The 13877-nt window shown below is 43.0% G+C and overlaps 1 protein-coding gene across 1 annotated transcript in view; it reads left to right on the top strand.

The window, feature by feature from the left end:
- The window catches only part of LOC145451834 (uncharacterized), a 53281-nt gene extending 40276 nt beyond the window's left edge, over positions 1-13005 (top strand). Inside the window, exons 33-46 of the mRNA XM_080330061.1 lie at positions 678-915; positions 2058-2267; positions 3729-3896; positions 4075-4174; positions 4891-5030; positions 6025-6176; positions 6239-6343; positions 6880-7047; positions 7855-7999; positions 8457-8554; positions 8934-9118; positions 9414-9621; positions 10829-11035; positions 12078-13005. Of these exons, the coding sequence (XP_080186187.1) occupies positions 678-915; positions 2058-2267; positions 3729-3896; positions 4075-4174; positions 4891-5030; positions 6025-6176; positions 6239-6343; positions 6880-7047; positions 7855-7999; positions 8457-8554; positions 8934-9118; positions 9414-9621; positions 10829-11023 (2112 nt within the window). The 3' untranslated portion in view covers positions 11024-11035; positions 12078-13005. The remainder of the gene's footprint in view (positions 1-677; positions 916-2057; positions 2268-3728; positions 3897-4074; positions 4175-4890; positions 5031-6024; positions 6177-6238; positions 6344-6879; positions 7048-7854; positions 8000-8456; positions 8555-8933; positions 9119-9413; positions 9622-10828; positions 11036-12077) is intronic.
- The last annotated feature ends 872 nt before the right edge of the window (positions 13006-13877 follow it).

A 13877-nucleotide genomic window follows, 5' to 3' on the forward strand; every position in this document is an offset into this window, starting at 1 on the left:
GCTGTTCAACAGAATAAATCCACAGAAATTATACCTATCCGTAGTGTCATCGCGAAAAATAATCTTGCAATTTTGAAATCATCCACTTCCGATATACTGCTATTTTTGTATTTATTATTTTTCGCTGTTTGTAAAATGATGTGATCTAGCGCAGCAAAAACCAGAAGTAACCCAAAATGCGAAATTGCGACAATTATATGTGACTCGAAAGCAAATATTGGATACTTCAATACTTCAATTCAACGGGAACTTGGCTGTACCCATCTTGTTATTACAGATATTATACGTGCTTCTATTGAAGTTTCCTATTAAAAACAAAAAATCTATGATAGCCTACTGCCAAACAATGCTATATTGCAATGTTGAAACGTGAAGAATTTTGAAATGAAAGATTTCGCATGAACATTACTGATCTTGAACAAGTCCATAGTAGACCATGAACTCAATATCCGGACTTGATGCAGAAGTACACGTTCCAATCAATTTGTTTCATTTCTCTAATGGACAAGCGTCCAACTTATTGCGTTTGGCTATTGTGATATAAAATTGCATAATATTTCGTGTAGCGGCATAGAATTTGGCACCGTCCGGTGGTCTCAACCTCTAGTTTGAGGACGGCGTGATACAACGGGGCTTCGTTTTTATCCGCCCGCCAACTTTCGCTTTCGTCGTTTCAGAGTCATGATGTCACGGTCAGTTTGCGAAAGGATTCCAAATGTCCGGACGATTCCAAAAAAGCTTGCCAGCTCATAGGGTGGTCACCGCCTAAAATACCGAAGGAAATTGCCGGGTCGGTGAAATTTCTGATTAAATACAAAGAGGAACAGATTTATTACGACCGCCCGCCAGTCGATGTCGCTGACGATTACCAGAAAATCACTGTCGGTTCCAACCAGATATCGGCACTATTACCAGGTATGTCAGATTTGTGGAGATAGCCAGTTTCTTCTGTTTTAACACCAGAATATCGATTTTTGTATATTAATTCGAAAATTGTGAGGTGTTGGTCAGTGATGAAGTACCGTACTCGTGCGTTTCGAAGTACTCGGGTCATATTTCAATGCTTGCATTACTGCCTCGAGTGCAGGTGCGTAGCCAGGGGGGTTACGGGGGTCGAAACCCCCTCCTTTTGAAGCCTGAAACCCCTCCTTAAACGCGAAACCCCGTCCTTTTGAAATGATCCTTCTGACGCTAATAGTCAGTTGAAATTCATTAAGTCGTATAATCAGTGTTGCGCGCGGCCAATTAGTGAGAGGCATGTTGCCAATTAGCGAGATTCGTCTGCGCACGATGAAACGCGACGCGATCTCCCGCTGAGATAATTGCGAATTTATGATTGCCGCGCGCTCGGCAATCGTTGCTGACCTGATTTATCGCGTCTTCAACAAGCTTAGTTTCGCTGGCTTGAAGAATCGAATCTGCCCGGTGTGCACTATACCGTCGATGGCCTTCACAATCGCATCTGCATTGGTCTGGTGCGCACGATATAATCGCTGACCTACACAATCGCATCTGCAATAGGCCTAGTACGAAAGATATCATCGCTGGCCTAACTACAGCGCCTCGGGCTTAGCATGCTTTCGCTCCTATCTCCCGATGGCTTGGACACAATGCCGCTAAGTATATGCTGATTAGCGATTGCGATTAAAAAGTGACATCGTGAAACTGAGTGACATCGAATGTCCGCAAACATATGTGACGCCTGCGTACATGCGTAATTAATATCCGCTAATACTTGAACATTACCATCAGAAGATGTGTGTCAAGGCTTGAGTTATAAAAGAGGAAAGGTTTGAACCGCCTGAAGACCTCATCAGTCAGAGTGGTATATGTGCCTTCCCCGCTTGGCGCTCGGCATTTCCGGGATACTATGGAGGGGTGGTGCAAGACTTGGAAAGCCTAACAAGGCCATATCTGCACCTTCCTCATCCAGTGAATATATAACGTTCTATTTCTCATTGTCGTATCGTAAATGGCCCGTGTATCACATTAACTAAATATATTTGCGAAAATAGCAGTTGTTTTGCGTTATTTTGACATGTTTTTTCTTCTTCAAGAGTTGGAATGGTACACCAGATATTCAGTAATCGTCGTGATCACGTACAACGGCACTGCATTACCGACTGTGACGTATCATCCACTCCGGTTCCGCACGCCCTTGGGACCTCCCAAAGCGCCCACTGACGTGAAAGCGTTGGTCGGCGGTAAAATCAGGGACAAATTCGACGTGACCGTTACGTGGCAGTCTGCAGCGAAGACCGTAACAGGTTGGTGCAGACTCGGACAACTAGATGAATTATAGGTGTTTTTCTAGAGCAGGTGTCGGCATTTTAGATTTTCAAGTATTCGACAATATTTAACTGCCCCATATTTTTTTGTAGGTTTGAGAACTTACAATCTGCTCTAAAATTTCACTATCACATCACTTTCAAAAGTTACCATGCAGTGGAAGATCAGCTAATACGTCACATTACCTGTTTATGATGGTACAACATGACCCCGGCCGTTGACGATTGGTGACTGAGAATTGTGATTTGGACTCGGGCACGACCTTTTGTAGAATTACTCGAACTCGGACTGAATGGGCGATAAAATATGTCTCGAGTTGAGTCGGGTCAAACGTTAAAGAGAAGGATGCCGTGACTTGGTATGGCCACATGCGCAATAAAATGTCTAACTGTTTTCAGAAATAGTAACTTGAAAGGTCGTAGCCTGTGTTGCGTAGCTTATTTAGTTATGTAAGCAAGTCGGTATGGCAACCATTAGCATTACGTTGTCCCATGATGTCATGATGCATTTTTACTCTCGCATGGTGTTGTTAACTACTTTACAACTATTTTATTCAAATATATACCAGCAGATTGTTTTCGCGCCGGGCATGAATTCACAATAGTAAATCACATTTTCACGATGTGTGTACCTGTACAATAGGGTGGAGTGAAAAATGAAAATTTTTGAATTTCAAAAAAGGGTCTTGATATGTGGTGCCAAATGGCAAATAAATAAATTCTATCATAATTTTGGGTTTGTACACCCTCTAGTGGTCGTGCACTATAAATCAGTAATTTGCTTGTAACTTTTTTTCTGTTCATTTTTAAGAGTAAATTTCATGGAAGTGAGATAGAAACATGTTGCTTCTGCATCTTTTGAGACCAAAACTAGCTTTCTAGTGTAAGAGGTTGTCAAGATATGGTGAAATTGGCTGTTTTCGGCTCGTTCGGTGAAAGTGCACGACCACTAGAGGGTGTATGAACCCACAATTATGATAGAATTTATTTATTTGCTATTTGGCAGCACATATCAAGACACTTTTTTGAAATTCAAAAATTTTCATTTTTCACTCCACCCTACTGTACAATGCCAGTCTGCAAGGTCCCGCAAAATAAGGCCTACTGGGAACACATCGAACAACCCTATTGTCGGGGCTGCGCCCCACTAGAAAATTGACCCGCGAGCACATTTAAGTTTGTGACCCCTGATTTAGGGTGAATTTCAAATAGTTGACTTAACACAGACCGGGTTTAAGACCTGTGAATGACTTGCCTAAGTCGGTTGGTACCAGCCGACTTAATTCCGGCTCAAAAGTTAATTGAGCAAGTCAGTCTGTGCATAAGTCGTTAGTGAGCCTCGAATTTTTTAAAGTCTGCCGTTCCTGTTACGCGTCAGATCTGAAACCTGTGATGAGAGATGCCTCCGCCAACTTTTGCTGATCTCTTCTCTCGTTCTAGGATATTTTATCAAAGTCCTGTATCTGAACGGTGGACGTCCGACGGTTCAACGTTCAATGACTAGGGCGATAACTCTGAGACTCTACGCCGGAACCGCTAACATCAGCGTCGCTGCCTACAACAACGAGTACAACAGCACGTGGTCCACTCCCGTGCGTGTCGTGATCAGTGAGTATCGCTACCATTTCGAATACTGCTGCTCAGACGGTTGCCCATCAAGTATTGTTATTTTGAAATCGATGCAGCAATATGCTCTTAATGTGTGTTCTAGGTTTAGTTTTTCATCTGATATGCCAGTCACGACCGATTACAACTCGTAACCGACCGTTGTGCTGTTCCGCTGCAGGTGACGATATTAAGCTATCACCCAAGGTGACACCAATGCAGTACGGTTGCAACGTATCGTGGGATGCATCTCAGCACGGAAGCGACACTGCGGGATACAGGTAGGATGCCTGAAATGACTCGACTCGAGTCAAACTCGACTTGGATTCGAGTCGTTGCGCATGACTCGAACCAAGTCGTACGACTCGAGACTCAAGCGGCCAAAACCGGCATTTCATTATAATTTCAAAGAATAGTAAAGCAACCACCCTGTTGGGATTTCGTCTATTGGCACTGGTACTTGAAAACGAGACCAGAAGCTGCTAAAAGTGAGGAAAATCGGTATATTACAAAAAGTGGGTTTAACAAGACTTCAACTGGCAACAGAGCAGTCAACACAATGACTTGGACTCGGAATTGACTCGGTGGCGAATTGAAACGTATATATTATGCTAATGCCTTCGATATTACCCAAGAGTTCGGCGGAAGTGAATTGAACTCGATAATGAACAGTGAACACTATGACTAACACTTGACTCGAGTCAAAACTGTAAAAGTGAGATTGACTTGTGACTCGGAGCCAAGAAACTCCATCCCTGCTACGAGTGAAAGTAGAAAAAGAAAGGTCTGTAAAGTACTCGACTAAAAAGTTTCAAAAATTAGATTTGTTTTCTTATAAATGTGATGTAGACTCTACGGAAGCCATGGTGTTAAAAGTTCAGAGTGTAATACATGCAGCCAACTTTCCGAGAGAGATCGCATAACCAACATTACCTTAGCATCCGTGATTTATTAGACGCAACCGACCGCTATGCTGACTTCAATTGCTCTTTTGCAGGATTCGCGTCGATACAACCGCTGTTCCCGGCATCGATACAAAATACGCCGACACAAACGCCACCACCACGCATATCTTGTTCGGGAAACTTCGCCCCGCAACAGTCTATAAAATAGCTGTAGCCGTGGTTACAAAGTCGAGTGAGATATTTTGGTAGTCGGCTGGCTGTTATTCACCACATCACGCGATAATAACATTTCATTTGGGTCATCGTAAGATTTGTAACTACTTGAATTCTTAATCTCGTTGACCATCTCTTTTTCTTGCTTGTTAATTGTTATTAGGCGGGGAGGTATCTGTAATAGATTACTTCTTCTTCCTCGGAGATCTCAAGTGGGTTTTTGTCTGCTTGTAATACCCAAGTGTTCATGATTTCAGCCTGCTTCTGCCTAGAAGTTTTCAGGTTAAACTGCTTAATTTTTTCACTTGCGATTTTGTGGAGTGTGGAAAGTACTTTTAGGGTGTTAGCATCGTTTTTACGGGTGAAATTGTCCCAAAATTTGTACGCAAAGAGACCCTTGGGAGTGCTGAACCCCGTAATGCATCTGAGCAATATATTGATATTTATTCCCGAAGCTTTTCTGCTGACACTCATCAAGGTTGAGGCTACCAAAAAACTATGTTTAACAACAATCAGTAACCCTAATTAGGACGGCACGCAAGAGTAAAATACAAAATTAGAGAGAGCTTTAGCGCAGGCACGGAGAGAACGAAACAATGCACGTTAATGTGCGACTTTGAAATGTTGCTCGAATTCTTTCTGTTGGCATAAACTAGGCTGTGATTAAGCCGAAGTTTATTATGTTACGTTTGTGAGAATATTGTCGCTGGAAAACCAAACAGTGTTACGTCCATTTTTGGAAATTTCGACTTTTTTTCTGTCACTATTTGGACACAGATTTTTCGTTTTAACCGGGTTCCAAGTTCCTAAGTAGCATGAATTTCTAGTGAAGTGGACTTATGCACTTAAATTTTCAAGGTAACTTGAGAACTAACTGCTTCATGTCCAAATTATGTAGTCAAAGTCAAAATTTCTAAAATTGGACATAACGCTGTTTGGTTTTCCAGCGACGATATGGGCTAGCAGACAATGTGACATCAGTTCTCTTGATGCCATGATGATTTTTCATGCAGGAGGCGCGGCCTCGTATTCTGACGAAGTCGATTGCACCCCGGCGGGACCCACGCCACCTAGCGACCCGCGTCTATTCAAACCCGTCCCCCTCACTACAAAGTCGGTCAACTTCACCTGGACGCCCAGCACCCAGAAAGGCCAGTCTTTCGAGGTACTGCAGATAGCGGCCTCTGTGACATATTCTTTTTCGATTGAGGTCAAGTTTTGTTGCAGATATCTTGGAGCCCTGGCCGTCTACCGCCATTTAACACCAAAATCGTTTCCGGGTCTAACGCAGTCGTTGACGGTCTGCCTGTTAATATTGAGCAGATTTTCAGGGTTGGTATCTTTCCTTATATTCCGTCGTCCAAATGATTGTTGCCAAAATGCTGGTCTGTTACTTGTGACCAATTTAGATACGGTTGAGATACATTATTGGTGGGTCGATTTATCGGGAGTGTGCCGACAATCAAGTAACTCTTATTTTATGCAGCGGTGGTCAAATTAGTCAGCGTTTTTGAAATTACAAGATGTGTCTTGCCAACTGTTGCGAAATCAGTGACGTTAGCATAAATGGCAACTGTTCCACGCTGTTCCTATAACAATTTCCCTTGTAAAAATAATAGAATGGTGTTTCCTAGAATACCGTTCCAGTATATGTGAAAGGAGGAACTTCAAGTGAGCAAAACGTGGTAGTGGTACTTCATTACTGTAATAATTCATGCAGTAGCTGTGACTCTTTTACCACGTGGACATTACGCATCTCGAGATTGATGCGTTTCGTGTAAAAATGTTAAACGTGAATTCCGCCTGCCGGTCTAAACAGGCTATGCTGTTTCATGTCCGCCCGATTTCACCCGGCGGTTGTGTTCCAGATTCGTATCGTCGAGCCCTACGTCGGCAGCTACAGCCGCGGCGTGGTGGGCATGCCGAAATTCGACTCGTCCGAGTCTGTGCGTGACTTGAGCGTGCATGTCAATCCCGGTAGCACCTCCGGCGTCGTTAGATGGTCCAGGCCAATGGACACCCTCATCGAACCGCTGGTAAGCATGGCTGTGCGAATAAATACACTGGAGGACCAACTTTTGTGGTGATATAATATGTAGATTTTGCATCGAATGGTGGCGCCCAACAATTTTGTTACCGTCATTCGAACGCAGTTGCGACCAGGGTTGTAACTTGTAACCAGTCACAATGTTCCTAGTCGCGAGTCAATTTTACTTTTGTAGTTTGACTCGAGTCAAGTGTTAGGGTGGAGCCCAATTCTTCACATCAAAGTGCTACTAAGAATCGATCGGTTGAGTATCGATTTCCAGGTGTCATTTTCCAAAGTTTCGTTGCCAGATTTCTTTAGCTTTGAACCAGACACGCGTGGACAATTTTGTCACGACAACGAAACGCTTTCCTCGTTATTTCGTCACAAAGCAGATTTTTTCAAACTAAATTCAAAAATTTCCATAGGATCTGCGGTTGCTTCTACTGGTTGGAATCGAGTCAAATTTGGTGTGCAGCGTATTTTTAGTTATTCTGACCCCGGAATCCGGTAAAAAAAGTTATTATTGAACAACCCTACCAGGCAAGCGTGATATTGACCTTTCGCGACTGAGGCGAATCGATTACAGGCGACCCCGTGTAAGTGACGCGCCTGCAGAGGGGGTGCTATAGTGGGTGTCGCTACTCAAGTGGACGTAGAAATAACAACGTAAGTTTCTACAAGTAGAAGTAGCAATTCCAGAAGCATGTCAAAAATACTTCAAGTAGTAGAAAATGAAGATTTTAAAAGACCCTGGATGCGGTTTACTGAGTTATCCTGGACTGCGCCTTGTTTCGAAATTGCTTTTATTGTTCAGGCTTACACGGTGTCTCTGCTACGGTCTGGAACGTCGGTCAAAGAGATATCGGTTCCGCCATCCACAAATTCATCGCTGCAACAGCGGATCACGGGTTTGGTGCCGGACACCACCTACGTCGTCTCGGTTCGAACCAGTAATGCGGGTATGTTAATGCACTCCACCGCGTAGCAATCAATTTCCAAATTGATATAATATTGAGCTCCAGTTTCACCTGAAAGCAGTGTTGTGACCAAGTCGCAAGGTTCCGAGTCGCGATCCAATCCTACTTTTATAGTTTTGACTCGAGTAAAGTTTTTGTCACTTTCAATTCACCACCGAGTCAAGTTTGAGTTGGGTAGCAGACGGTCAAGCCCGAGTCATCATGTTGAGACTCGAGTCAGAGTTATTGTGTTGACTATTGATTTTCGAGTTCAAGTCTATAAAACTTCCTCAAACAGCCTAAAACAAAATGCTACATAAACTCCAAGTATTTAGGAAGCTCCCGGAAGCTGTAAAAAAATCGCAAAAGGTGCAACAACGCACCCTACCGATCGCTTTTGCCTATATGGCAGACAAGGAACAGAAACTTGACGTGGTGTTCCTGTTTTTTGTAATGTTAGGATCAAAAGCCGTAACGCACACATTCGTGGCCGGTAAGGTGTTGGGACTGCAGATTGGTGCCGTGCGTAGCGAAGAAAAACGCAGCGGGAAGTACGAGGTGATTATATTCTGTGCTTTTTGTTTCGTTCATATTCGAATTCACAAGTGGCCTAAGAATTCCTGTCAGCTCGTATCGCAAGCCGACAATCTTGTAGCGTACTGCGCAATGAATGAGAGTTGATTTTGGCTAATCTCTCGTGGGCTGCTTGGAATGACTCTAGCCAGCCGGGTTTGGTCTTTGGAGTGTTTGAGTTTAGCGTCTTAACGCACCACGCTAAGCAATAAGGCTCTGTGTTTGAAACAACGTATTCGATCAGATTGTTTGAAGAATATTTCTTTCCGTCCTGCAGATCGTGAAAGTGAAACCTACTGTGGTGTCACTTCTAGTATTATTTTGTATCAGTTCCTGACTGGCCTTCTCTACATTCTCTCGTCAGATTACATTCGGAATCGATTCCAAATATCGGGATTTCTTCAATTCCGAAAGCGTCAGCGCAGTCTCGGTACGGCTTTGCAAAGGCTTCGACGTGAAAGCGCCTACAGGCGATGTCTCGTGCACGTCATACCCGGACGTGAAGATATCGGAAGGAGCGGTGCGGCTCGTGATTTTAGACGTCGGAAAGTGAGAACGAATGGCTTTGTCTCGGGGGCGTTTTTATTTCGTAATGATTAGCCTACCAAGGTGGTCGCAGTAGTCAATGTTAATATTGCTAGGCCGTGCACAGTGATTTGAGTACTGGAATCTGAATCGTGTGTTTATTTCAATGATTTGTTTCGAGTCTTGAGAGATCGTTCTTTCGACTGCAATAATTGTTAGCGCTTGGCTTCAATAGTATTTCAATAGTATTCAACAGCATTGTTAAAAGTACAAAGAAAGAGGCAGTCTTTTATTGTCTGGATTGTCTCTCTTTCTGCAGCTACACATTGCTGTTGCGTCCGAGGTGCCATTTGGCGCAAGAGTGCGGATACTCTGCCAAGAACGTGCCGGTGTACGAAGCGGGGTACACGGCCCCGTCGACGGGAGGCGGCGGCGCGCCAGTCGTGCTTAACCAAGCGGCCGTCATCGGAATTGCGGTAGCCGCCGTTTTGCTGGTGGTCGTGCTCTTGGGAGCGATTGTTTACCTGGTGAGTGATTTTTGGTTTCGCACCGAATCCTTAGACCCGACTGGCACTCTATATGGCTCGAGTCTAGTGTATTGGGACCCCGGTACTTGAAAAGTAGTCCCACAATCTGTCTTTTATCTGTTTGAATAAACATGGTAACCTCTTCGTGATGGCACCTGCATTTGGATTTTACAAACATTTTTAAATACACAGTAAGTTCATTTCGCAAGACTTGAGCCACTTCACTTCTATTTTTTTAGAAAAATGAGATTATTTCCTATTTAAATATGTATAAATATATGATCCGTCAAGACAAACTTAACAGTGCAAAACTGCTTTTTACGATAAAAATTTAATAATTTTGATAAGTCCATGAACTCTTACGAACTCTTGCGAGGGATATCACTTTTTCAGCGATACCTGAACTAGTAATATCGGAATTTTGGTTTGAAAATGATGATTGTGCATCCTTGCAACTTGATTAATGCGACTCTTATGCAGACAGTGAGGACTGGTCAATTCCAGGGAGCAAATACGACCATAATCACCGGCGTAGTCGACTGTGTCATAGTCAACTACATTGTCATAAATTATTGTATGGAATGCTGTATGTGTGACCCTTGGGTTCGGATAAGACGTAATTCCGAACTTATCACAAGGTCCGAATGAGTGAATGTAGTCAACTGCACCCTTTTTGCGTGCCATCCGAACCTACACCTCAACCAACCGCCCAGACACTGGATATAAACTGTGGGTATGAAGAGCCACGTAATTGCTAGAATACGTCATGCATCAATAAGTCGGCAGTTTCAATGGTTACCTGTCGCCGAGCAGATCGTATCAGCAGTTTGTTATCATGTGTTGCCATGTATTTATATATATATATATATAACTAACAGGAAATTGACTTGGGTTGAGAGGCTAATCAATACGTTCTTGAAGTATCGTCATTTCCGGAATTATCTCAGCTTTCTAACAAAACGAAAGGCACCATTCTGCACTTTATAGCTGGCAAGATATTGACACGTATATGTTAGTGCGTCCATCTCTCGACTTGACTTGACTTGACTTATGGCTCGACTTGACTCGAGTAAAACTATAAAAGTAAGACTGATGTGAAACTCGGAACCTTGTGACTCGGTTACAACACGGATGTGACGTCACAGACGCAATAATGCCTGGGTGGAAAATGTGCGGGCGGGATATTGAACGCGACATCACGTTTCAGCAATTGAGAAGACGGAGGCTGGCGGAAGCGTACCGCGGTTTTGTGGCGTCGCATTACGATCCGCAGTCGGGCGAGGCTATTTTCGTGTCCAACGGTGACGACGATGACACCGGGCTGGCGCTCGATGACGACCAAGACGCGGAGACGCCGCTCATTACCGGGTTCGCCGACGACGAACCCCTCATCGTGGCTTAAAAAGCAAGGCCGGTGAGTTTAAGTTACGGTGTTTTCGATGTGTGGGATCCTTAAGTGAAGGCTGGGCACAATGGTTCGACTACTAAATCTCGATCGGGTGTTATTCTAAAGATTCGAGTCGAGTAATGAGAGATTAATTTTTTCGAAAACTTACAACGCAATACAAAATTAATCACCGATCTGGATTCAGATTTGGATTTCGATAAATATGATATCACCTAATCTCTGGTTGCTGATGATTGGGGCGATTTTTAATATTCAAAAAAGGGAAGATTTTGACCTAACAAATCAATATTTTGACATTTTCTGATTTTGAAAAACTTGATTTTGACCCAATTTTAACCTCGTGTATGTAAATTAGGTGTTTTCCCACATAATGTTGGAATTGTACTACTTATCTTCATTTTTAGTCGGAACTGTCTGTCCTTACGAAGTGGTTTGGCCTGAAAAAACTTATTTGACTTGAAAACTAACAAATTTAACATGATAAAACTTTATTCAACGAAATCTCGACCAATGAAGAATTCCAATAGTTACATCACGCATTGTGGTAGAAATAATTGAAATTTGTTGTAGTACAACGAAAGATACTTTCCTACATCCTCGGGTAGTAAGTGTCTGTCCTTACTACGTTGCTTCCCAAGAATGGAGAAAGAACGTTCAACAGCAGCAGTTGTTGGCTGGCAACACTGGTGTTGCTTCATTCTGACGATGTTGCCTACATCACAATTTTTGTCATGCGCTTATAGATATAAGAACCAATTCCCTACTCAGTCTTGCTTCAGTCAGGATATTGCGGTACGTTGAGCATAACACCATGTCAACCTATTCGTTTCATTTGACCGTTTATGCTTCACAATGAGCAGATAAGGGGCCGTCTACAACGGTAGGCCTATAAAGTGGGCTTAAGCTGTAAAACGTCAAATGATTAGTTCACTGACAATGCAAATATTTACGATACAAACGAAATGCAGGTGGCAAAAAAATTTTGACTCTTCTTGACATGTCAAAAAAATCGCCCTAGTAATAATGTAAAATCTGCCTTTCCGTTTAGTTTTCAAAGAATTCGCGCCGTCGGCCCGAGCATCTCTATCAGCAATGTACATAGCAAACTGTGGCCTCGAGTAGAGAAAAGCGTCGTCACAACGAACAGCTTCGCGGCGGCCGCCCGTAAAACGTCACCGTTCTGCCTGTGAAGCGAAACCCGTCTCTTAGCCCAGCTGCACTTTTTTCCGCGCCTACTTTTTCTGCGTTAGTCGAATAGATTTTATCGCGATTTGTGATAATGGTATGGACGTACGCGTACGGTGATTATGCCTTTTTCTGTCTAGTTTTTTGCCCATTCCCATTTTCGTTTTTTGATCGAATGAAGCCCGCGATATTTTATGAATCAACGTAGCTGACTGTGTGATCTTGAACGGTATTGCTGTACATTTTACACCGGTCTACCGTCGTATTAGACGTTTAATTGCACAGTCGTAAATCGTAATCACTTTTTGTCGAGAATCACATTGGTACTTTATACTTGTCTTGAAATCTCAAGAGGCGTAGCTCTTGTTGTTCCGACCGTCAATTTTCCTGTATTGAACATTGTGACGTCACATGCCACAATATGATCGCAGCGACACGTTATTTTTGAAGCCCCTTCCTCTTTTCCAACATTGTGATTGGTGACGCTGAAATTTCGACAACCCCCGGCCGTGATTGTATCTGGCTACTCCCTCGCTGTGATCTTTTACTGCCGCCGTGCATGAAAATGTGACTTACATGGGTTGAAATTTGTATATTTTGTGGTGACTTACTTCTTTATTCTATTCGCGGAGTAATGGAGCTGTCGAATCTAATATCTTTGAAATGATTTTTTAGTTTTGTGTCTGATTGGAGTGTCTACGTCTTGTTTCGATAAGCGGGACTGGGTACTCTCCGGCGTGCTTTTTCATTGACAATCGTTATGCAGGTGTTTAATATACTATTTACGGAAAGATCTGGGGTCGTATCTTGGGCTCGTGCGTGAAAGGCTATGCATATGCAGCACAGTTGAGGCTAGGTATCAATTTTGGTGTGGAGATGTACGTGTCGTGATTTTTGGGCAGAACATCGAGCATTGTATGGTTCTTATCGATAAATTTGTAATTATACACTGAAGGATGTCACTCAGTTGTGGTGGGATGCAGAACCCCGCCTGGTCCAACTTCATTCAACACATCGGTTTGAACAAATAAACACTTCACTTGCATGAATCCGAAATTGAGAATTCTATCTGAACACTCGGACAAAAAAATTAATCCTGTCCTGTTTCAGTAAAACTTGCCGGATTCCTGTTCGACTAGATTCTGAAATCCACGTTCTGGACTCGATATCGATCGCGCAAGCGACATCAATTGCCGCGAGGGCGAAGCATTCGAAGGGATTATTATAGTTGGATAAGCAGTTTTTGCATGGAGTGGTGTCAACCTGTAGCATGGATATATGTATGTTTAATTGATTATATCCTTTTCTAAATTCAACTTCAGTTTGCTTGTGTGGGGTGTAAACATCGTGTCAAAGGCCCAGCTGTTTTATGAATGCAGATTTCTTAAATGCCGCTGAAGGTGAAGCCTGCACAGTGCACAGTAATGCTTGTAAAACGAATCATCGTTTTATTAGAACTAGTTATGGCTTTTAACCCTCAGAATAGACTTTACAGACAATCGTACATTGACTACGGATTCCAGCACTTTTTACGGGGTACGCCATACCTTCATGTAAATTGAATGGATACGCAGCCAAAATTAATTTCAGAACCCTTGATGTCTATTGTCATTCTCATTATTGCTGGATGACGGATTGTGGTAGGCCTAATACGTTTTCTACA

Source organism: Botryllus schlosseri, chromosome 12 (genome assembly GCF_051294905.1).
Source record: "Botryllus schlosseri isolate E-star chromosome 12, Bs_hap1, whole genome shotgun sequence".
Lineage (NCBI taxonomy): Eukaryota > Metazoa > Chordata > Ascidiacea > Stolidobranchia > Styelidae > Botryllus > Botryllus schlosseri.